At 50.2% G+C, this 24,893-nt stretch overlaps 3 protein-coding genes across 4 annotated transcripts; 2 read left to right on the top strand and 1 right to left on the bottom strand.

The window, feature by feature from the left end:
* Window positions 1-830: 830 nt before the first annotated feature.
* Window positions 831-6,840, top strand: FAM210B (family with sequence similarity 210 member B). 2 transcript variants are annotated; one of them, XM_059481035.1, is made up of 4 exons: window positions 831-1,021; window positions 2,801-2,973; window positions 4,434-4,721; window positions 4,916-6,840. In XM_059481035.1, the coding sequence occupies exons 1-3, from the start codon at window positions 893-895 to the stop codon at window positions 4,648-4,650; spliced, it is 519 nt and encodes a 172-aa protein (XP_059337018.1). In that variant the 5' UTR covers window positions 831-892; the 3' UTR covers window positions 4,651-4,721; window positions 4,916-6,840. The 2 variants fall into 2 exon arrangements, with proteins under 2 accessions (XP_059337018.1, XP_059337019.1); XM_059481036.1 differs by having other exon boundaries at window positions 4,959-6,840.
* Window positions 6,841-7,265: 425 nt separating this feature from the next.
* Window positions 7,266-12,355, bottom strand: AURKA (aurora kinase A). Its single transcript, XM_059480762.1, has 8 exons — window positions 12,127-12,355; window positions 11,186-11,465; window positions 10,599-10,674; window positions 9,797-9,988; window positions 9,432-9,570; window positions 8,948-9,096; window positions 8,237-8,411; window positions 7,266-7,945 (listed from the first exon to the last, which is right to left on the bottom strand). The coding sequence occupies exons 1-8, from the start codon at window positions 12,178-12,180 to the stop codon at window positions 7,760-7,762; spliced, it is 1,251 nt and encodes a 416-aa protein (XP_059336745.1). The 5' UTR covers window positions 12,181-12,355; the 3' UTR covers window positions 7,266-7,759.
* An 836-nt stretch (window positions 12,356-13,191) lies between these two features.
* CSTF1 (cleavage stimulation factor subunit 1) lies at window positions 13,192-24,217 on the top strand. The gene is made up of 7 exons (XM_059480953.1): window positions 13,192-13,417; window positions 14,249-14,410; window positions 15,063-15,258; window positions 16,790-17,067; window positions 18,600-18,797; window positions 19,291-19,681; window positions 22,798-24,217. The coding sequence occupies exons 1-7, from the start codon at window positions 13,298-13,300 to the stop codon at window positions 23,055-23,057; spliced, it is 1,605 nt and encodes a 534-aa protein (XP_059336936.1). The 5' UTR covers window positions 13,192-13,297; the 3' UTR covers window positions 23,058-24,217.
* The last annotated feature ends 676 nt before the right edge of the window (window positions 24,218-24,893 follow it).

The following is a 24,893-nucleotide window of genomic DNA, read 5'->3' on the forward strand; positions in this document are numbered from 1 at the left end:
TCTGTGGTGGCACAGCAAAATGCATTTTTGTCTGCATTTCAGAAAAATGCAGGGATGAAACAAACCCTTGTGACCACAGTTGTGAAGGCAAGCTTGTGACAGCTCCCAGCTGTGTCGGGTGGTCATGGAGGAATGGATGGCATCCAGAGGGACCTGGACAGGCTTCAGAGGTGAGACTGCGAACCTGGTGAAGTTCATTCAGCAAGGCCAAGTGCAAGCTGCTGTGACTGGACCCAGGGAAGGGCTGGAGCTGTGCCAGGGAGGGTTAGGCTGGATTTTGGGAAAGGTTCTTCACCCAGAGGTGCTGGGCACTGCCCAGGCTCCCCAGGGAATGGGCACGGCCCAAGGTGCGCATTCAGACAGCGCTGCCAGGGATGCCCAGATGGGATTGTTGGGCTGTGAATTTCCCCCCTCTACATTTGAAGCCATCCCCCCTCGCCCTGTCACTGCAGTTCCTGAGGAAGAATCCCTCTCGTTTGTTGGGGAGTGTTGGGGCGTTCTGTGCAGAACCTGGAGCTGAACTGGATCATCCTTGTGGGTGCAGCCCAACTCGGGATATTCTGTAGCTCTGCGACCATTTATAAGTGCTTGCAGTGACATGACGAGAGGACATGACTTCAAAATGAAAGAGCGAAGGATTAGACTGGATATTAGGACGAAATAATTGGCGGTGAGGCCCTAACCCAGGCTGCCAAGAGGAGCCGTGACTGCCGCATCCCTGAGGAGTCCAGTGCCGGGCTGGCCACGGCCGGGACGAACCCGCTGTGCCACAGCACATATCCGCGCCTCGCCAACGCGAACGCTGCGGCTTTAAGGAGGCGGTCGGGGCGTGTGCCCGGCCCGTCATGCCGCTCGGGGGGCCGGGCCGCTGCCGTGTGCCGGCGGTGCCGCCATGTACCGCCTGTGCCGGCCGTCCCCGGTGCTGTCGCCGCTGCTGTCGCCGCTCCGCCTGCCCCGCTCCCCCTGCCCCGCCTGGGCCGCGCTGCCGCCGGGGCCGGGCCCGCGCCGCGCCCGCACCAAGGTACGTGAGGGCTGAGGGGCCGCCTGCCCGGCGGCGCTGAACGCCCCGATCTCACCCTGCTCCTCAGCTTTTCGGGGTGTGTTTCAGTGTTTTTAACCTCAATCCCCTCTCCCAGCACCCATGGGATCAATAAATCGTGTTTATCTTGTTTTTGTGGGAGCTGGTTCGCACCTGCTGGTGGGCACGTTGGCAGTGTGAGCTTTATGTCTGCAGTGTAATTTGCAGCGTAGTTTCTGCTGCCTCGTTGTGAGGTGTGTTCTAGATGTGTTTTCATGCTTTGAATCGCCTGAATGATGCGAATAAAATCGGCTTTTTAGCTGAAATATTGTCGCAGAGTGACATGGAAATTGGCAGCGGCTTTACTTGCTAAGCTGGGCATTATTCCCTACGTGACTGCCCTGGGTACTCCAAATAATATCTCTTGAAATGGTTCTTTTTTAATGTTTTGCTTCAATACCATTCCTGGTGTGTGAGCCTGTGAATACAGGGGAATTGGAATGGACTTGAAAGATCAGAACAAACAATTTTTCAGTCCTTATGATCCATCCCAAAGACCCAGAGCTCATGCGTCACAAAAGAAAAATCTAAAGTTTTAAAACGACAAGAATCAGGATAAGCTAAGCTACACAATTTCCTGTTTCTGTGTTTGTATGACTTCCTGTCAAAATGAAATACAAAGTTACACAAATAATTACAAAAGATAAAAACAGCAAACAAATGTGGGGTTAGGGTTTGGGCGGGTGGTGTGCTTGCCTTGAGGGTTGTAAGACTGTCTTGTATGCTAATTTACACTCTTAGCAAGTGCAATAATTAATCAAGAATATTTTTCTTCGGGTTTGTATGCCTTGAAACCACAGTGGGACAGTGGTGGCAGGCACCTGGTGGCTCTACCTGTCCTGTGGTGGTGTCACATTGCCACAACTGCTGCTGAGCTCAGCTGGAAAGAAAGGACTCCTCTAATGTTTCCTGACTAATTAGAGACAAATCCTGAGGTTTTTGTGGAAATGTTTTCTTCCTGTCAGTATTTCTTCTCTGGCGAGCATGGGGAGTTTCCCACACAACTGCCCTCCTTTGATTTCTTTTCAGATTGCTTTGGGATATGGCTTAGTACAAAGTTCTGCACTTGAAAGGTACCCAAATAGAAATCTATCAATGACTTCTGCTGTGACAAATATTTTCAGTGCAGTTGGGCGCTCCACACCAGCCCTGGCATGTCCCTGCAGTTGTTCCCTACACCGTAGCAACAGAGTTACTTGTGGCTGTCAACACTTGCAGTTCTCCCTTTGATCAGCTCATCCATTACGGGTGATTTAAAGGAACTTAAACTTTGGATCTCTTCCATCGGGGAGCTGTTGTGAGGTGGTACCAGGTGGGCTTGCAGTGCCCCTGGAACAAAGAGCTGTGCTCCGGGGAGTCACTCGGTGAAGCTGGGCAGTGGGTGGAAGCAAATAGCTCTCACACCTCAGTCTCATGGCTCCAGCCGCTGTCTGGGCGTGCCTTGGCACACATTGGGATCAAATAATCTGGTTTTAATTATGAAACCTGAATTGTGTAAGAATTTACACCAAGGTCAGTGCATTCCTTTGACAGGAATAGGTGGGAGAAGGGAGCTTGTCTGGGCTCTGCCACAGCATCTGCTGTGCTGATGTGCAGGAGCAGAAGTGAGTTTCTGTCTTCCCAAATCACTCTGTGTGCAAAACACTTCTTTCATAATTTCAGCTAACTGTAATATGATCTTTGCTTTATGCTAACAAATACTTCTAATTGTTTTCTTTTTAGGATGCAGCTGAGCCCCTCAAAAATGCAGCCACTGATCCCAGTGCTGAAAACAAGAAACTCAACAAATCCCAGCAGCTGAAGCAAGTTTTTAAAGAGTATGGTGCTGTAGGGGTTTCCTTCCATATTGGAATTTCCTTAGTATCTCTGGGAATCTTCTACCTGGCTGTGTCAAGGTGAGGTTTGTACAGCTGTCTGTCATCTCTAGATAGTGGTAAAAGTAAAATACATTTACCAGTGTGTTCATCCCTGACAGGAGACAGGCACTTCATGCCTGTTGGACCTTCCCTCCTGCATTTTGAGTATGGATGGGTCCATAAATGGACCTGATCTTCCATCAGGCATGAGACAGCAGAGTTGTACATGGACATTTTGCACAGGTTCATCAGCAGGGAAAACAGCAGGCACAGCACCACCATAACTGACCAGGCAGAAAATGTATTTGTTCTGCAGATAGCTTTTATTCTTGTTTGGTCTGGGGAGATAGAGCCATGCAAAAGTTCTCTGGGGCTTAGAGATAAAGGTATTTTTCAGGGTGTTGAACACAGTTTGTGCAGTTGAAGTGCAGAAAATAACAGCCACTAGAAGAGGATTAGAGTGAAAATACAGGAGTCAGGTGGGGAATTGTGTGTGGCTTTGTTGGAATGCATGTTACACAAGGTATTCCAGCTGAGGAGACGGGAATGTGTTATTGCCCCAAACATTCCCTGCTGCTCATTCCTGACTCCAGTGGGAATAGGTGAATGCCTCATTTCTCCTGTTTACTACACTGTGGCACAGGGTGACAACATTTTTTTTCCTTCAGGTATGGTTGAATCCCTGATGAAATCTGCTATGTCTGTATTAATGAATTTGGTGGATAATGCCTATTTGAGCTCCTTAACACCTCCTTCAATTGGTAGATTTTAGACAATTTGTCATTTTGTAACACTAAGCCTACCAGCAGATACCTCAGGTGGTTTGTGCTTAGATGATACATTTCCCCAAGACGCAGAATATAGTTTAATATAAATTTGGGAAGATGAAATTCCAACAGAGATTCACAGTAACTCTTTAAAAATCACTTTGCAGAGAAACTTCATCTCTAAAGGCTGAGTAGGAATGTGACACATGAAGCTTTGTGAACAAACCCCCAGCAGTTTGTATTTTTAATCCTAACCTAAAGCAGCGTCTCTGCAGCAGCGTGGACCTGAGCACAGTGCTCATGGGCTCTGCCACAGCATCTGCTGTGCTGATGGGGAGGAGCAGAAGTGAGTTTGTCTTCCCAAATCATTCTATGTGCAAGACACTTCTTTCATAATTTCTGCTAAGTGTAATATAGATTCACAGTAACTCTTTAAGAATCACTGCAGAGAAGCTCCATCTCCAAAGGCTGAGTAGAACCATGATGCATGAACCCTTGTGAGCAAAGCCCCAGCAGTTCATCTTTTTAGTCCTAACCTAAAGCAGCATCTCCTCTCTGCAAACTTCACTTAAGTTACTTCACAGTAACTCTTCAAGAATCACTGCAGAGAAACTTCATCTCTGAAGGCTGAGTAGAGCCGTGACACGTGAGCCTTTATGAGCAGACCCCCAACAGTTTGTATTTTTGTATTTTTCATGCTAACCTAAAGCAGCACCTCCTCTGTCTCCGCAGCGGCGTGGACATGAGCGCGGTGCTGCTGAAGCTGGGTTTCAGCGAGGCCTCTCTGCAGTCCCGGATGGCAGCTGGCACCAGCACCTTCGTGCTGGCCTATGCTGTGCACAAGCTCTTCGCCCCCGTGCGCATCAGCATCACCGTGGTGTCCGTGCCCCTCGTGGTGCGCGCCTGCCGCAAGGCCGGCCTCTTCAAACCCCCTGCCTCGAGCCCCTGAGCCCCTGGCCGGCCTCTTCAAACCCCCTGCCTCCAGTCCCTGAGCCAGCCTCTTCAAACCCCCTGCCTCCAGTCCCTGAGCCAGCCTCTTCAAACCCCCTGCCTCCAGTCCCTGAGCCCCTGGCCAGCCTCTTCAAACCCCCTGCCTTGAGCCCCTGAGCCCCTGGCCGGCCTCTTCAAACCCCCTGCCTCCAGTCCCTGAGCCAGCCTCTTCAAACCCCCTGCCTCGAGCCCCTGGCCGGCCTCTTCAAACCCCCTGCCTCCAGTCCCTGAGCTCCTGGCCAGCCTCTTCAAACCCCCTGCCTCCAGCCCCTGAGCCCCTGGCCGGCCTCTTCAAACCCCCTGCCTCCAGCCCCTGGCCAGCCTCTTCAAACCCCCTGCCTCCAGCCCCTGAGCCTCTGCCCGGCCTCTTCAAACCCCCTGCCTCCAGTCCCTGAGCCCCTGGCCTGCTCTCCAGGGCAGCCACACAGCTCTGCAGGGCAAACGTTTCTTTCAAAGACTGCTCTGGGTTCAGGTCGATCTCATCTTGGTTTCTCACTTGTTCCTTCAGGTAAATGTCACTGTGAAAAGTGCTGTCCTTGTCTCCTGTCCCTTTTGCTGCTTATTCTTAGGACAAACCTGTTCAAATGGGAATATAAATGCTTGACAGTGAGCACAGTTCTGGGTCTTTATAAGCCAGCTTTTGAGCCTTTTTCTTTCTTTTAAAAACAGTCATAGCTTTCATTTATTGCTGTGTAGCTGAGAAACTGAGTCTCTTGCTAGCAGAATAAACAAAATCTCACTAGATGGGTACTTCTCTTGATAAGGGTAGGTATTGGAATCTAAAGTAGCAGGTGGGTGTTTCTTTTGTTAGAAGAGGCTTTTGTTATAGCCCTTCTTGCAGTACAACACAGGCACTGAACTGACTTCAGTAGGAGCACCCACATGAAAAATTATTGCAGTCATACTTGGTTTAGGCACAATAGGTGAAGCACTGTTCTGAAACTATGTGTATTGCTTCCATAGGCCAAGATTTTATTGTTTGAAAATGTGCTGGCTGGGAGCCAGCCTTACTAAAGTCCCTTTGTTTTTAAATGTCTATAGACTCAGAAGAAACCCTGAGCCTACTGGGATCAATGTAACCAGAATTACCCATGTGAACATACTCCAAACAGCATCAGGGCAGAAAGGAGCTGGGGGTTTTTAATAGTTTGAGATCTGGCTTTGTACTGGAAACACTTTTTAACTGCAAACATTCCAATTCCCAGCTTCCCAGGAAGAATTCCTGTGCTTTGGGCTGAGACTGGTGAATGTAGGAATGAGGGGGCTTTGCCTTTCCTTATGGGGGGGATACTGTGGTGTTAGAATGTAGTTACAGGGGTGGATATCCACGTTCCACTCAAGCTGCAGCCTGATCCTACAACTGATAAATTATTGTCACACTGGGGTAGGCCTGGCTTTGGGCTCAGGCCTGTGCTGCTGTGAGAGCCTGAGCAAGAGCTGGGGCTCTTTGGGACCTGCTGCCTGCTCCTTTCTGAGTTCTCTCTGTGCTTGCACTCACCCCAAGGTGGCTCTGACAGATCTGATTATGCAAAACTCTGATTTAAGTAAAATAGCAGGAAAATAGTCCAAAATAGCTTTCTAGTTTTGCTAAAATTTAGTGAATAGAGGAAGAAAGGGTGGAGTTTTGATAAGAGCTGGCTGAGGGAAGAACAAGGAGCAAATAACTTCTTGTTATGAGCAGCCTCTTGCCTCCCCTCAGCCAGAACATTAAATTGCACCTTAACTCCTTCCCCCCCCCGCAGAAATGCCCAGGTTTCATATGGATCAAGGATAAGAATTCCAAAATAACTCCAAGGCAGCCTTGTTTACTTCAGTTAGAATAATTTCTGAGAAAGATGCTTTGTCTTAAATGTAATAAGGAAGGAATATTCAAAGTTTTTTTCAAAATCATAGAAGGCATCCAGCACTAGAGTTTTCTTCTATAAAGAAACAGCTTCATATAAATTGTGGCCAGAATTCTGATTACTTTTGTGGTTGTATAAACTACTGGCAGTTTGTTTAGATGAAGATTTTTGCAAAGTATATTTTAAATTAATTTGAGAATATATTTTGAATTCTGGAATCCTTGCTTGTAGAAGGATCATTTTTTAAAACTGTTTGTAAAATAGCAAAGTCTTATTCTGAAAAGACAATAAATTGCTTTCTCTTAGTTTGCTTTAAGTGTTTTCCTGGAAAAGAGTTGGCATTGATTTTGGTGGCAAGGGGCCTGACCCTTGGTGCATTTTAAGGAGTGTCCTATAAACATCTGGTCTTGCTATTTGCTGTTACCCAACATAATCTGGAAGTACTTCTGAGAGAAAGGGCTGGAAAATGTTTGAATAAATTAATTGGAAAAAGGACAGAGCAGGCCAAGCTCTCAATAAACCAAGCAGGTGAAGTAGCAGCACATTTGGTACTTACCTTGCACCCCCAAATTGGGGCTGTGGGATGGTCAATCACTGTGTGGCACCAGCACTTTGAGCTTCCCTTCTGACAGAGGTGGGAATTCTACTTTGGGAATTCACCCCTGGGAGCAGCAGCTCAGCTGTGCTGGTGCTGACCAGGCAGTGCCACAAGGAAGCTCACCCTGCTGGATGCAGTATAACAAGTCTTTATTTTACAAAGTGAGTGCTCACATTTAAAACTAGAGACAAAACCAATTGCCACATCATTTTTGGAACACTTGAAAAAGGCATTCAGCTCAGTTGCAGGTTACACCACAGGTTACACCCTGAGCAGCCCAGGGAGGGAGGAGCAGGCATCTCCAGGATATTGCACTGTTCCAAAACCAGAACAACTTCCTCGTGGTGGAACAACAACCATTTCAGCACAAGAGCCTCCAACAGCTTCGTACTTACCCCAGCAAACTGGCCCACATGGAACTGGTTCCAAGTACATGAAATATTCCACAAGCTCCAGAGAAAAGTCAAATAATTTTATGCTGCAATTCGAGTTTAAGACACCAGCCAACCCAAGGATTTGCATCCCAATTGCCACTAGATTCCAAGACCTGCTTTTCCTATTGTAAGCATTACAGTAGTCACAGTACAGGGCTCCTCTTGTCCATCCCACAAGTCACCCTCCTCAAGCTATGTTTTGGAGGGGGCAGCACCATCACTCTTCCTGCTGGTGGGAGTCTTGGTGGAGTTTGCTGTGATCCAGGGATGGAGCAGCACATCCTTCAGGGGCAGCCGATGGAAGGGGTTGTGCTTCAGGAGCTTGGAAATTAAATCCCTTGCACCTTCTGTTACAAATGGAGGAAACTTGAATTCCACCTAAGGAAAAAAGGACATTAAAAATGATGCAAAAGTTCTTTAGCAATAACCAAATGATAGAACCAAAGGGCTCTATTCAAATTACCCCTTGAAAGCTGTGCCAGCCTTGTAAGCTGTGCACTTTCTGCCTATTGCTAAAATAATTTCATTATAACCCCATACAAGCTTCTTACTGCTTGTGAAAGTATTTGTATATTCTTGTGTTTGTCTTCATTATGCTTCAGAGTTTGCTGAAACCCTTCTAGAACTAAAAGCATGGCCCAGCTAATCCAGATAAGCGCTGGCACTTACCCTGGAAATAGCTCTGTAGGTTTCTTGATAGGTTTTTGTTTCAAAAGGTGGTTTCCCTACAAGGAACTCGTAGCACAGAACTCCCAGGCTCCAAATATCCACCTTTTCATCATGTGTTCTTCCCTCAATCATTTCAGGAGGTAGGTAGTCAAGTGTCCCACAGAGAGTTGTTCTCCTGAAGAAAAGTCCAAGTTAATTATTGATTAAGATAATTAGAGGATATATTTCAAGAGCCAGATAAGAAGTAATGCTGGTAATCATCTGTACCTCAGCACCACCCAGAACAGCTGGGAAAGAAAAGCCAGCAGGGCATTTTCTACTTCTCCTGAAAGTATCTCAGTCCCTGCAATCAGTCACTCCTAGCTCCTTTCTTCATCCCACATGCTAGAACAAACCTGTTCCTCCCTTCTAGGGTGCAATTTCCCACTGTCTCAGAAATAACCAAATTGCCAGAATAATGTTTGAGTCCAAGTGCAGGTTTGCCATCTCAGAGACCACGGTAACCCAACACCAACGTTCCTCTGAGGGTCAGCAAGGTTTGAACTAAAACCCAGGATAACAACCCTCTGTCACACCAGGTGCCTGTCAGGCCCTTTGTCACAGCAGCATTTCCCCAGGATTTCAGAAGCTCCCAGGTACCTCCCTTCCACAGCTGTGTGACAAAACTGACTCTACAGAAGGATTTCAGTGCACAAGAGAGTGAATTCTCACCTAGAGGATGGAGCATGCACAGACCACCCAAAGTCAGCAATTTTTAACTCTCCATTGGACCCCAGCAGCAAGTTCTCTGGCTTGATGTCCCTGTGGATCACACGCTTGGAGTGACAGTACGAGAGGGCATCTGCCAGTTCTGTGATGTACTGGGTGCAGAAAGAACAGCCTTTAAGCCACAATCTTTAAGATACTGTCACCTGAGTTTATCTGGCTGCAGCACAGCCTTTTAACCCATAATTATAATTTTTAGTCAAAGCAATTATTCCTTAACCATTGAAGCCTGGTAATACAGGCTTTGCCTTGCAATATTAAACAATTCTGAACATAAATTCTTGCACAGCCCTACGTCTCCCCAGTGATTCCCTGCCCAGATGCCAACCAGCAGCTAAGGAATCTCAGTTCCCCCAGAACTGAAGGGCTGGCTCTGTCCTGCAGAGATCCCAGACACAAGAGGAATGGAGAGGAAGCTGGAACAACCTACAGTAGCAGTTCTTTGCTCATCAAACTTGGTGAGCCTCTGGAGCTCCCTGTAGACCTCCCCACGAGGTGCATGCTCCAGGATCAGGTAGACTCTTGTCACATCATGGAAGTAGCCATATAATCTGAGAATGTTGGGGTGCCTGCAAAGAGATTTCAGTGTTCTTCTGAACCAGGTGTTTGTCCAAAACCTTTAATTTCCCTGTCCTGCTCCCCCCACTTCCAAGGCAAGCACAGGAATTTCAGCTCATCCATGTTCCTTCAGTTCACAACACACAAAATTTTATCGTAAAGAAATCTTATCATAATGAAGGTTACTTTGTTTATTTGCATGCAAAGAAAGCAGAGTAAATAGCCACTAAACCTTACCTAAGGTGAGACTGTATTTCCACTTCTCTTCGCAGCTGATGCTCCACACCAGCCTCCTCAAGCTGTGTTTTAAAGAGCACTTTCAGTGCAAGAATGAATTTGCTCTGTTTTTCACGTGCCAGGTACACATTCCCAAATTTTCCTTTCCCCAGAGGACGACCAATTTCAAAATCATCAAGAGACCACTGTCTTCTGCAAGAGGAAAGTTAAAAGTTGGAGTTGTGTTGGCTTTGACTCAGATTTACAGTTTACAACATTGCTGTTCAAAAGATGTTAGGTGCTCTAAACTAAATTTTAGTCTTTATGAAAACACCAAGAGAATGAAGGCATTGAGATTTCAAAAGGAAGTTCTGAAAGCTATTTTCTTCCCTCCTGAGGCTTCTGCAGACACTGCACCAACCACACTAGAACAAAATGAAGACTGTTTACCAAGCTGGGCTCTTTAGATACTCCTAACCCAGACGCATCACCAGGGCATGGCAAAACAACCTAAAGTTGCCATAAACAAATCCAGCTTCATCCCAAGTTAGCCTGCAGCCTCCTGCCCAGATGAAGGAGGTTTTGTTTTCAGGAGCACATCTCGTGATTGGGGCAGAGCTATCAGTGCTCTCTCTCCCCTGGGATGAGCTACTCTGCATTTAGCCCAAAGTTTTCTTTAGATTACAGCAAGTCCTTGCTCCTGGCAATTACCAGGTCAAAGGCTGCTTTCCTTGTGTGTGCCTGCAGTGTGGGGGTCACCAGGCTCCAGAGCAAAGGAGCTCCAGCAGGGCTCAGTTATCTAGAGGTTAGGCACAGAACTTACTTTTTAGTCTCTTCACTTTTCTTATTGGTCTCTTCAGTTTTCTGTTTTGAGGTGTTTTCTCCTTCAGGATTCTGTGCTGTGTACAGAGAAGGAAATCAATTCATGAACCAGACCCATGGGAACACCTCTAACCCCTGAGCATCATCTGGAGCAGCTTTTAGAATCCTTTCCATGACAATTTAAGCAACCTAGCACAGCTGACTGCTGGGAAACAAACAGCCCTAGCAAAATGCAACTTAAAAAGCTTTCTGAGCATAAAAACCCATTAATTCTTTCCCCTCCCCAAACAAAAGTATCCTTGTGCATGAATCTTGGAGAACCTGTGAGGTCTCAATGCAAATTACATTAACTCCCATCTGGCTGTTGAGCACCTGGAAGTTTTTAACACCATATTGGCTCTAACTGGTTAATTCAGAGATAAATTCACAGGGATGGTGCAGCAACACCCGAGGCGAACCATGTGCTGCTCTTCTGTTTGGGGGCACCACCAAGAGCTTCCCTCCAGGACTGTCCCTGGCTCAGCAGCAGCTTTAGGAGCATCCTGAGTGTCACAGCTGGGCTCACAGGGAAATCACCCTCGCAATTACCAGGTGCTGCAGCCTGTGGAGGTTTCTCACTGCTCTTGCTGGCAGCCTGAGGTCTCACAGTGGCCTGCTGGGGCGCTTTGGGCCGGGGCTGCTGCGCTGTTTTGTTGCTGGGTGGTTTTTGGGCTGTCAGTGCAGCTTTTTGGGGCTGCACGGGGACTCTCTGGGCGAAGTTTGCAGGACACAGAACTCGGGCCGGAGCTCCACTGGTGAGTGAGCGGCTCTGGGATGAGTGCTGTGACACAGGGACACGTTTGGGGGCATCCCCGATGGGATTAGTGACCTTCAGAGAGAAAGGAGAATGTGTTAATTGTGCAGCAGCACAGCAGAACCTTCACAGCCCCACTCAGGATGGCAAAACCACACAAAAGCACTTCAACAGAAACACTAAAAAACATGCATTGAGTAGTTAATTAAAAGGAAATTTTGCTTATGCTATTCAAAAACTTACCAGGCCTATTTAGTTTTACATAAACTAGTCAGACAGTGTCTGTATTTCTAAATGGAAAAAAAGACACAAATCAGGGTGATCTTGAGCACTGCTGCACATGTGTATCCATAGTAACATTTGCACAGTGCTTGCTTTTAGAAACTGTATCTAAAACAATTTGATTATACACATGCACTTTCTCTTTAAGGGCTCTTAAATACTTATAATATAAAGAAGATTTCCCCATATAATAAGATATGCTAACTTTAACAGTAATTTTAAAAAATCAGCTATGGCTTGTTTTCTCTAGGTGAAAGCTACTGAAAGACAAATTACTAGTTTGAAACCTGTAATTATTATGAAACAGGGAGAAACAAACCCAAAAAGTAAAAACTAAAGACCACCCCTAGAACAGACCAGAATTTTAATGGCAAACTCCCAGGCATGGAGACCAAGGGTGCAGCAGAGGAAGCTCTCAGGAAGAGGCACACAAACCGCGTATTTCGCACCATACCTTGGCAGCGCGGCCTGGGTACGCGGCGTGGTTCTCCTTCATGTTCCTGTCCATAGCGCCAGAGCGGGAGCGGCCCGTGCGGCTCGGGCTGAGGGCGAGAGGGGCTCGGTGAGCGGAGCACAGGGAATCCGGGTCCCTTATCGATTACCACTCGTTATCGACAGTGGGCCGGGATCGATTCCCCCTGCCCGCCCCACGCTGCCGCGGAACCGCCGCCGCCTCAGGGCCGCCGGAGCTGTTTGAATTCAAACTGCCGCGCCTTAAATACCCCTTTAAACCCCCGCCGCCCGCCATTGGCCGCGCTCCCGCGGCCCGCGCACGCTGATTGGCTCATCCCGGGGGCGGCCCGCCCGCCCATTGGCTGCCGGACGCGCTCCGCCGCGCCGCGAGGGGCGCACGCGCCGCGCCCGCCCCTCGGCCGGCGTTGTCGCCGCGCGGCGCGTTACGCACTTTGCGTAGCGCCGCTCCCCCCGGCGCGCGCCGCCCGCGCACTTCCCGCCGGCCGAGCTGCCGCTTCCGCTACGCAAATCGCGTAACGCGCCGCGCTCCCACCTGTGGCCGCCGCCGCCTCCGCTCCGCTCCGCGCCCGGGAGCGCCGCCAGGTCAGTCCCGCTGCCGCCAGACTCCCCCCGAGACACCCCTGTCCACCCCCGGGCCGGACCGGGGAGCGGCGCTGCTGCCACCGCGCGTGGGGCCGAGCGCGAGCGGGGCCATTGTGTGGGTGCCCCCCCGGACGGGCCGAGCAGGGCCGGAGCCTCCCGGTGCGTCCCGGCCGAGCGGCCCCGGGCAGCGCCACGTGCCGCCAGCGCTGCGGGCCGAGCGCCAAGCGCCGAGGCACCGCCCGGGCCGGACCCCTCGCACCGCAGCCCCCGGCAGCGCCCAGAGCCGCGCGGCTCCCGAGGGGACGCCGGGACAGCGGGAGCGCGGCCGGTCAGCGAACGCGGCCCGCGAGCAGCGCAGCGAGCGCGGCGTGAGGCGCTGCCTGCCCGGAGCCCGCGGGTCCCTGCGAGGCGCCGCGGAGCGAGGAAACTCCAGCCGGCGCTCGGGGCTCGCGAAGAACTGCGATCCAAGGGAACTTTTCAGTGTCTCCGCGGTGCTGAAAACAAGAGCGAAGGAGAGCCTGGTTGTGTGTGTTGGTGTTTACAAGTGGTTCAGGATAGGTAAAAAGAAGATGTCGGGTCGCCGTGTCGCTGCAGCGTGTGACAGACGACAGCTGCCCCGGGGCATGGGGAGCATGGCAGCCCCGCTGCTCGACCCGCGCCCGCTCCGGCTGCCCTTTCTCGAGGCTGACGTGAGTAGCACTCGGGGAGGGGACGGTTTGCCTGGGGACGGGGCCGGGCCGGGCAGCAGCGCCAGCCGCTTCATTCCCAGCCCGTTCACGTCGCCGTGTTTGGGATCCGGGGTCTGGCGGAAGCGGCGCTCCGGAGCTTTGCGGCTGCGACACAAAAGAAGCCCCGGGCTCCCCCCGCGCCCGCTGGGGGCCGGGCCAGCGCCGCTCCCCCGCCCGCGGTCCCGCCCCGAGCGCGGCTCTGCGGCCTCCGCCAGGGCCCCGCTGCCCCCGGAAGGGGAACGTGGATGGACCCTCGGGATCCCCGGAAGGGGACGAATGGGGAGAGCGACCCCCGGGATCCCTGGAAAGGAGAATGGGGAGCGGGACCCCCGCAGGGGCCGGAATGGAGAGAAGGGACCCCCGGAAGGGGCGAAATGGCGAGAGGGGCCCCCAGGACCCCCGGAAGGGGGAACGGCGAGAAGGACCCCGGGATCGCCATCGCGGCGAGGGGGGCGGAATAGGGATCGGGGTCCACAAAGCGGGGTCGGGGTCCACAAAGCGGGGTCGGGGATCGGGACCCCCAGAGCGGGAACGGGGATCGAGGCCCCTCAAAGTGGGGTTGGGGATGGGGGTCCCCAAAGCGGCGTCGGGGTCCCTGGAGCGGGGTTGAGGATGGGGGTCCCCAAAACGGGATCGAGGCCCCCAAAGCGGGGTCGGGGTCCCCAAAACGGGACCGGGGTCCCCGCGGTCTCCCCCCCCGTCCCCCATCCCGGGGGGCTCCCGCCTCCCGCACGTGACGCGGGGGGTGTGGCGCTCACGTGACGCCGCCCCGTTGTGTCGCCCCCCCCCAAGAGCCGCCTCCCATCGATGTGCGGGCGCTCGATGCAGCAGCCTTCGCGGAGGAGCGTCCTGCGAGCCCGGCCGCCCCCGCCGCTGCCGCCGCCGCCGCTCGATGCGCTCCGCGCTCCCGCCGCCATCTTAGGGGCAGAGCGCGGGCGGCAGAAGGAAGGCTCGGTACGTACCGGCACCGCCGGGGCCGCCCGCCCGCGGCTCCGGCACCGCCCGCGCGGGGCCGCGGCCCCTCCGCGCCAGCGGGAGGGCGGGGAGGGCGCGGGGCGGGCGGCGGGCCCGGCGCGGCGCTGGGCTGTGCTGGGCTGTGCTGTCCTGCGCGCCCCGTGCATCCATCCATCGGAGCCCGGGCCCGCCGGCAGCACCGGCGGCTCCGCTGGCACATGCTGCCGGCTCTGCTCCGCTCAGCACGGCCCGCCTCGGTGTGTGGGCCAGGTTTGCATTGACACAGAAAACAAGCGCAACAGGTTTTTTCTTCCCTTTCCCCCCTCTTTTCCTCCCTCTTACCTCCCCCTTTTCGTCTCATTTTTCTCCCTTTTCTCCTCTCTCTTTTTCCTCTCTTCTTCCCTGTCTTTTCCTCCGTTTCCTCCTGCTTCTTCCTCCCCCTGCTCCCTTTTCCTTCCCTTTCTCCCACCTTTTCTTCACCCTTTCCTCTTCTTTCTTTCCCTTTTCCCTCCTCTTTCTCCACACTGTCCTCTCCCCATCTCTGCTCTCCACCAAAACCACAGCAGTATTTAGTGCCTGCCCTGAGGTTTGTTCCAAGGTTCTGGTGGTTTCATGCAACTCTCTTGTATGTGATTTCTGTTCTTCATTCCAGGCCCCCCCAAGGCAGTCCCTGCTCACAATGTATAGGACAAAAGTCAGTTTGAAAGACCGCCAGCAACTTTACAAACTGATAATTAGCCAGCTGCTCTATGATGGATACATCAACATTGCCAATGGCTTGATAAATGAGATCAAACCACAGTCTGTGTGTGCACCCTCTGAACAACTGCTGCACCTAATTAAGTTAGGTAAGCTGGAATCAAAAGCTGACATGAAAGTCTAGTTTCTAATTCCCCAGTGCATTAAGAGGTTGGTGTCACTGCAAAGACACCTTTGATGCAAAGGTGGTGTCTGGTAATAGCACAGCACTTGTACATCTGGTACAGCCTTGGCCTCTGTGGGGTTTGAAGGGCATTCCTGTTTCATTACCAACAAACCAGATCCCTGAGTGCTGCCCAAATCTGTTTGGACTCCTCTAAGGACACTCAGGATTCTGGGTGTCTTCTCAAAACATCCCAGTGAATGGGGTCACTGAGCCCCCAGATCTGAGGGAAGATCACACCCTCACAGTTCTGCTGACTTCAGAAAGAAATAATTCCAATCTGGCTGTTCCTGACAGTGTCGGAGAGGGAGCAAGTCCTTCCATTGGCAATCTCTGCTGGCTTTTATAGATCAGTCCCCAGGGAACAGCTGCACACTCTGGGGTCTCAGCAGGGCTGTCACCTGCTCTCTCCCTGTGCTTCCTCTGGAAGTGCCACAGTGTGGGGAGAACAGGGGAACCCCTGAGCTGCTCTTGGAACAAGCTGGCCAAATCCTGGAAGAGCTCTGGCCATGACACCATGTGTAACTCAACTGGTTCTGCTGCCTGAACTAGCTGAGTTCTGAGGGTATGAATCTGTGAAGCTTTGTGTCTGTTTGAAATGCAAATTCTAGACATGAAAGAAGCAAAAACATCACCACTGGGCTGAAAACTCTTGTATCTGCCCTGTTGCCTCTTCCAGTGCTGAACTCTGGTCTGTAGCTGCATCCTGGAAATAAAGATAAAAGTCTGGGAAGTGGGCTTGGACACCAGCAAGCTTTTCCCTTGCAGTGCAGGGATCGTTTGGCTTCAGAGTAATTAAATAGGAAAAGAATCAGTAAATACTTTGGGTTTTATACTTTAAAACTCACGTAATAAGGGTTGGAGCTTGTTGCTCCTCTGTGACCAGAGGCCTGTGACTGATGGTCAGTGCATTTATCAGCACTTCCCAATCTGATAAATCCCCAGAGCATTGATTGATCAGCCTTTCCCAGTCCTCACTGGGGTATTCCCAGAGCATTGATCAGCCTTTCCCAGTCCTCACTGGGGTATTCCAGACCATTGATCAGCCTTTCCCAGTCCTTACTGGGGTATTCCAGACCATTGATCAGCCTTTCCCAGTCCTCACTGGGGTATTCCCAGACCAATGATCAGCCTTTCCCAGTCCTCACTGGGGTATTCCCAGACCATTGATCAGCCTTTCCCAGTCCTCACTGGGGTATTCCCAGACCATTGATCAGCCTTTCCCAGTCCTCACTGGGGTATTCCCAGACCATTGATCAGCCTTTCCCAGTCCTCACTGGGGCACTCCCAGAGCTCGTGAGGAGCTGTGCCTGCTCCAGCCCAGCTGTCCCTCCCTCCTCCCCAGAGCTGTGGGACCCAACCCGCTCTGCCAGCTCAGCTCTCCCCCCAGGGCTGCCTTTCCCAGGAGCGTGGCAGGCTCTGAGGAGCAGTGCTGAGTGCCACCCTGCTGTCCCCAGGCATGGAGAACGATGACAGCGCCGTGCAGTACGCCATCGGCCGCTCAGACACCGTGGCGCCGGGCACCGGCATCGACCTGGAGTTCGATGCTGACGTGCAGACCATGTCCCCTGAGGCCTCTGAGTACGAGACCTGCTACGTGACATCCCACAAGGGACCCTGCCGCGTGGCCACCTACAGCAGGGACGGGCAGCTGATAGCCACGGGCTCGGCCGACGCCTCCATCAAGATCCTGGACACCGAGAGGATGCTGGCCAAGAGCGCCATGCCCATCGAGGTGAGGGTTTGTACCATGATTGGAACTGTGTTCATGCCGTGCCCATCGAGGTGAGGGCTTGTACCATGATTGGAATTATGTTCATGCCATGCCCATCGAGGTGAGGGCTTGTACCATGATTGGAACTGTGTTCATGCCGTGCCCATCGAGGTGAGGGCTTGTACCAGGCTGGGAATTGTGTGTGTGCCATGCCCATCGAGGTGAGGGCTTGTACCATGATTGGAATTATGTTCATGCCATGCCCATCGAGGTGAGGGCTTGTACCATGATTGGATTGCGTTCATGCCATGCCCATCGAGGTGAGGGCTTGTACCATGATTGGATTGTGTTCATGCCATGCCCATCGAGCTGAGGGCTTGTACCAGGCTGGGAATTGTGTGTGTGCCATGCCCATCGAGGTGAGGGGTTGTACCAGGCTGGGAATTGTGTTCATGCCATGCCCATCGAGGTGAGGGGTTGTACCAGGCTGGGAACTGTGTGTGTGCCATGGGAGGGGTTGTACCAGGCTGGGAACTGTGTGTGTGCCATGCCCATTGAGGTGAGGGCTTGTACCATGATTGGATTGTGTTCATGCCATGCCCATCGAGCTGAGGGCTTGTACCAGGCTGGGAATTGTGTCCGTGCCATGCCCATTGAAATAATGAGTTGTAATCAATTGAAATCCTGTCCATGCCATGTCCATTGGGATAATGGGTTGTAATCACTTCTGGCATCCTATCCATGCCATGCCCATTGGGATAATGAATTGTAATCAATTGGAATCCCATTCATGCTATGCCCATTGGGATAATGGATTGTAATCATTTTTGGGAGTTCTCTCCATTTCATATCTGTACCTTGTGGCTGCCTCAGTGGGTTGGACTAAATACCTGTCTCAGCATATTCCCTACTTCAGCAGCTGCTCATAAAGTCCCTTTGAAGGAGGAAGAACCAGAGCAAGGACATGGTGTCACCCCTGGCAGCAGGGAGAGAGCTGAGCCAGGAGTGGCTTCTGCTGGGTGCTGATGGTGGCTGTAATGTCTGAGCACAGTTCATGTAAAACCCACCTGTGGCCTTGTAGCCCCCCTGGCCACCTGTGTTTTCTCTGGGTATTTCAGAACTGTTTCACACATTGCTTTGCTTTATCTTTCTCCAAGGCAGTTATCAGGTGGCAATGAAAAGTGAGACTTTTTGGACAGAGCACACCAGATTCTCAGCAGAGAGCTGCAGGTTTGGTGCAGCTTCTCTTGATTCTTCCCAGCAGTCAGTGTTTTGCTTTGGGCTGTTTATGAAGGTGATGTTTTCTTGCACCAGTTGTCTGCTACTGAAGTAGTTTGTCCTTGAGCCAAGTTGTTTTGACCTTCATAAAGACACAAGGATCTTATTTGTTGACATATAAAGGGCCTTCAGATAACCAAGGGAGCAGATTGTGTGCCTGCTTGTGTCAGAGAGGAGCTGCTGTTCAGCCACTCTGGCAAGCCTAAAACCTACTTTTCCTGTCAGAAAGCTGCTTTATTTTCCAAGAGCAGCAACATGTTGAGTGTTGTTTGTAGGTGATGATGAATGAGACAGCCCAGCAGAACATGGAGAACCACCCGGTGATCCGGACTCTGTACGATCACGTGGATGAGGTGACGTGTTTGGCTTTCCACCCAACAGAACAGATCCTGGCTTCTGGCTCAAGGGACTACACACTTAAATTGTTTGATTATTCAAAGCCTTCTGCCAAAAGAGCCTTCAAGTACATCCAGGTGAGACGCTGCTCAGAGCAGGCACAGCTCAGATGTCTGAGTGCTGAGGTGGTGTGGGCTGGGCTGTGCCTCAGGTGATCAGGGGTGCAGGAGCACACAGGAACAGCATTTGCAGAGCTTACAGAGATTGTGTCTTGATACTGTGCATCATGGACACTTGTATTTAAGAACAGAACCTGCCAGATTTTTATTCATTAGACCAACTCTAATCTGAATTGACTTGGAAGTCAGTTCTGTTATCTGTGATTTGGAGGAGCATTTGGGATTAGGTGTTGGGCTTGGGGAGGGTGATATCCTAAAATCAGGGGGCACTGCAGGCTGCTCTAGGACAGAAACAGTGCAGCCAGGAGCAGCCTGTCATTTCAATCCCACAGGAAACATTTTCCATTTTCTGCTGATAATTCCAGAAGGTTTTTTAGCACTTTACCAGCACCAACCCTTCCAGCTGAGCTTTTTCCCCTCCTCACCTCGCCGTGTGTTTCTAACCCCACAGGAAGCAGAGATGTTACGCTCCATTTCTTTCCACCCTTCTGGGGATTTCATCCTGGTGGGGACCCAGCACCCAACCCTTCGTCTGTACGACATCAACACCTTCCAGTGCTTCGTGTCCTGCAACCCCCAGGACCAGCACACGGACGCCATCTGCTCCGTCAACTACAACGCCAGCGCCAACATGTACGTGACAGGCAGCAAGGATGGCTGCATCAAACTCTGGGATGGGGTCTCCAACCGCTGCATCACCACCTTTGAGAAGGCACACGATGGAGCTGAAGTCTGTTCTGCTATTTTTTCCAAAAATTCCAAGTATATTTTGTCCAGTGGGAAAGACTCTGTGGCAAAGCTCTGGGAGATATCCACTGGGCGGACGCTGGTGAAATACACAGGTATGTGGCAGGTGACCTTCCAGACACCTTCTTTTCCAGGTGCTGAGCTGTGGCAGGGCTGGAAACACTGTCAGAAAATAATAATTCCTAAAGGCAATGGAGAAACTGCTGCTTTGAGAATAAATTGCCCAGGATTTTTAAAAATATTTCCATTAGACCAATTCCAGAAGAGAAGCTTGAAGCTTCTCTGTATCAGTGTACAAATACTTCAGTCTGAGTAGATTTTGGAGAATTTTCTGACATAATTTTTCACTCCATTATTCTGGAGGGAAGTTATCACTGAATTGGGGAAAAATAAGAAGAAACACTGAGGCTACTTCAGGGCAGTTGATTTAACCATTAACTCTGTGGCTCTGTAGCCATGGCAGTGCTCTGAAATGTACCTGCAGCTGGTTTGTTCCCTTTTTTGTGTATTTTTCCCCAGGGATGCAGTTGTGTGCAAGGTACTCTGACAGTGCCATGCCTGGATCTCAGCAGGATTTAGGGAATGATGAAGGCTGTGGAAGCTTTGCATGTGACAGCAGCTGTGTGAGAGGCTTTGGGGTCAAGCACTGAGGTGCTTAAGCAGTAGGAGCACAAAAGATGCTGGAAATGGAAATGGTGTGTGTCATCTTTTGGGGTTTGCAGGTCCCTGTTTGCAGTCAGCTCTGCTGGGAGCAGCCAGCAGGGAGCAGCACCTTCCCGGGAAACCTGCAGGATCCCAGGAGGGTCTGTGGGAAACACTCTTTATCTGAGGGCATGGCCCCTGTGCTGTGTGAGAAACACACTGAAAGGTCCTCAAGGATTGTCAGGCTCTCTGGGTTCTCCTCTCCTTGGTCACAGCTGAAAGCCTCATGCAGAAATACCAGGCAGAAATACTCCTAGGTAAAGGATTGGACATGGCACAGCTGGAGAAGGTATTCCTTCTGTCCCCTTAGGAATTTTAGCATATATACATGGATAGCAGGAGGAATTTCCCCCTGGAAAGGGTGGTCAGGGGCTGCCCAGGGAGGTATGGAGGTATCCAGGGAACACCTGGAGATGGCACTCGGTGCTCTGGTGACAAGGTGGGGATGGGGCTCAGGCTGGACCCAAATCTTTCTGGTCCTGTGACACAACTACCAAAGAATATTTGTTACTGCACCACCTGTTGCTTGTGGAAGTGGTTGAACAGCAGAGAAAATTGATAGAAAATTGATGCTTAGGGAAAATGACTCACAGATGTGGTGGTGTTCATAGGGGTCCCAGGACGAGGGAAGAGATGAGAATCTTGACTCCATGTTTCAGAAGGCTGGTTTATTATTTTATGATATATATTATATTAAAAGAGAATGATGTATTATATTAAAGGAGAATGATGTATTAAAACTCTACTAAAAGAATAGAAGAAAGGATTTCATCAGAAGGCTAGCAAGGAATAGAAAGGAATGATAAAATCTTGTGACTCTCAGAGAGTCCGAGCCAGCTGGACTGTGATTGGCAATTAATTAAAAACAACCACGTGAGACCAATCAAAGATGCACCTGTCGCATTCCACAGCAGTGGATAATCATTATTTATATTTCATTTCTGAATTAATTTCTCCTCTCAGCTTCTCAGGAGAAAGAATTTTTCATAAAATACATCTGTGACACATAGCTATGAAAACTCCTAACCCCCCTGTTGTGCTGTGTGTGTATAGAACATGTCTGTGACACACATGTGTGAAAACTCCTAACCCGCGCTGTGCCGTGTGTGTATAAAATACATCCATGACACACACGTATGAAATCTCCTAACGCCCCTGTTGTGCTGTGTGTGTATAAAATACATCCATGACACATGTATGAAATCTCCTAACCCGCGCTGTGCCGTGTGTGTATAAAATACATCCATGACACACATGTATGAAATCTCCTAACCCCGCTGTGCCGTGTGTGTATAAAATACATCCATGACACAAATGTATGAAATCTCCTAACCCCCATTGTGCTGTGTGTGTATAAAATACATCCATGACACATGTATGAAATCTCCTAACCCGCGCTGTGCCGTGTGTGTATAAAATACATCCATGACACACACGTATGAAATCTCCTAACCCCCATTGTGCCGTGTGTGTATAAAATACATCCATGACACACATGTATGAAAGCTCCTAACCCCCGCTGTGCCATGTGTGTATAAAATACATCCATGACACAAATGTATGGAAACTCCTAACGCCCCTGTTGTGCTGTGTGTGTATAAAATACATCCATGACACACATGTATGAAATCTCCTAACCCCCATTGTGCTGTGTGTGTATAAAATACATCCATGACACACATGTATGAAATCTCCTAACCCCCATTGTGCTGTGTGTGTATAGAATCCATCCATGACACACATGTATGAAATCTCCTAACCCGCGCTGTGCCGTGTGTGTATAAAATACATCCATGACACATGTATGAAATCTCCTAACCCCTGCTGTGCCGTGTGTGTATAGAATCCATCCATGACACACATGTATGAAATCTCCTAACCCCGCTGTGCCGTGTGTGTATAAAATACATCCATGACACACATGTATGAAAGCTCCTAACCCCCATTGTGCCGTGTGTGTATAAAATATATCCATGACACACACGTATGAAATCTCCTAACCCCTGCTGTGCCGTGTGTGTATAAAATACATCCATGACACATGTATGAAATCTCCTAACCCGCGCTGTGCCGTGTGTGTATAAAATACATCCATGACACACATGTATGAAATCTCCTAACCCCCATTGTGCCGTGTGTGTATAAAATACATCCATGACACACACGTATGAAATCTCCTAACCCCTGCTGTGCCGTGTGTGTATAAAATACATCCATGACACACATGTATGAAATCTCCTAACCCGCGCTGTGCCGTGTGTGTATAGAATCCATCCATGACACATGTATGAAATCTCCTAACCCCCATTGTGCTGTGTGTGTATAAAATACATCCATGACACACATGTATGAAATCTCCTAATCCCCGCTGTGCCGTGTGTGTATAAAATACATCCATGACACACATGTATGAAATCTCCTAACCCGCGCTGTGCCGTGTGTGTATAGAATCCATCCATGACACACACGTATGAAATCTCCTAACCCGCGCTGTGCCGTGTGTGCTCAGGTGCAGGTCTGAGCGGGCGCCAGGTGCACAGGACTCAGGCTGTGTTCAACCACACGGAGGACTACGTGCTGCTGCCCGACGAGCGCACCATCAGCCTGTGCTGCTGGGACTCGCGCACGGCCGAGCGCAGGAACCTGCTGTCGCTGGGCCACAACAGCATCGTGCGCTGCATCGTGCACTCGCCCACCAACCCCGGCTTCATGACCTGCAGCGACGACTACCGCGCCAGGTTCTGGTACAGGAGATCCACCACGGACTGAGGCGGCTCTGCGGTGCTGGCCCGCTGGGATTCTGTCACGCCCGGCAGGAAATGGCAAATATTGAGACTTTGCACCCCACGCTAATTTTTTTTATTAGCGTGCGTGGTTTAATTTTTGTAAGTCGTCTCTAATTGTACTGAAGGAGTGGGTGGAGGATGAAATGATCCTGGCAGGAAGGGCTAAGCTTGTTCCCCTGCCTGGAATCACACACGTGATAATGGGACTGTGTCCTGCTCAGAAGGAGCCGGTTCTGCTCTGTGTTGTGTCTGTGCAATCCCTCTGAACTCTGGCAGAGAAGAGATCACACAAAGAGCGGCAGAACTTGGTGTAGAAACTTTAACAAAGCCTTAAGCTGCCTTCAGCCACAATTCATTATTTGTAAAGCTCTGGTTTGTATCCTTCAGTCTGGGGTTTTGGTGAATTCTTTTGTGTTTTTTGTTTCTTGGCCGAGTAGGCCTGCAGTTCTGAGTTGTGCCATAAGAATTCAAACAGGATTTTCAATTGTTTAGATGAATTCAAGAAATGGTCTTCTAGTTCTCGTGTTAAAGTCAGACTTCATCTCATCCTCTTCTGAATTTATCTTAACAAGTGGGACCTCAGAGTGAATTCCTAATAGTTTTAAGGAATATCCACATTGCAATTAAATGTGACAGTGCTGCTGCAAGTGAAAATAATTTTGCCTTAGAGACCTTTAATATCCTCTCAAAGAAAGAAACCTGTGCATCTGAATTTTTGTTTGTGTACCTCAGAAATGTCACTGTTTCATTTGACTGAGAAATCTTTATCTATGTCTTACACAGCGCTTCAATGGCATTCTTTTTTAATTAGTCACAAACCCAGTGCCCATTGTTGAGAAACTGTGCTTAAAACTTCTCCAAGTTGGAAAATTCTCTACTTATTCTCCCAGAGATCTGCCTGAGCAGAGCCTTAAATTTGTTTTTTGAGGCCTCCTCGTGCAGAGCTCCTGGGCATCACAGCTGGGAGGCTCCTTGGGTCAGAGCTCAGCACTTGCCTTGGTGAGGGTTGTGAAATTGAGGTGGTTCTTGCTGCTGGATTAACTTCCATTATGACACTGAGGAATTGTCAAGGGCTGGTGAGGGTACAGGTTTTGTCTGTATTTAAATAAAGATTGCCTTTTAAAAAGCTCTTTGATACATAAAGAGGGAATTGTGTTTGTTTTCTGTATAACAAATGAGAAATGGTCAAATATGGGAGGCTGGGGCTTGGGGACTTGGGAATGATGCATTTGTTGTGTTCCACCTGAATCAGGTACAGACTCGAGATGTAGAATGTGGGAGACTTTTATTTAAATAATGAAATTTAATTTTCTCTTGAAAGCTCCCTCTATGCAGAACATTTCTGAGGCTGGATCCTCTTTGCTCCTGCTCTGCCTCTGTGTTCTGAGCCTTCAGGGGCAGTGGTGCCGAGGGATGGTGGTGCTGGTGCCTTTTTGGTGGGGCAACAGGAGAGGCAGAGCTGGGGGCAGGGAAAGGGAAGTCCTGGCACAGTCACTGAGGCGTGATGTGGGATGGGTGGCAGCAGTGGCTTTTTTAGTTTTGGAGTGCCACCTTTTTAATTCTGCTAAAGCACCTGTCTGTAATTCATGCACTTGTTACTGGTGTTTGGAATCTGCTTTTACCACCCTCTTTTTGTGGTTTATGTGTTGAAGCATCGCTGTGGCTGTGAACTGGGGGAGCTCTCACCTCAAGTTTCCGTAGCTCTGGGGGCTTGAACTCACAGGGCAAGAGCAAAAAGTCACTTCTATAACACAAAACCATCCTGCCATTGGTACCCCACTGCCTTTCCATATCCTGGGCATCCTTTCAAGGCCACGAG

Source organism: Ammospiza nelsoni, chromosome 12, assembly GCF_027579445.1.
Source record: "Ammospiza nelsoni isolate bAmmNel1 chromosome 12, bAmmNel1.pri, whole genome shotgun sequence".
NCBI classification, from domain to species: Eukaryota; Metazoa; Chordata; class Aves; order Passeriformes; family Passerellidae; genus Ammospiza; species Ammospiza nelsoni.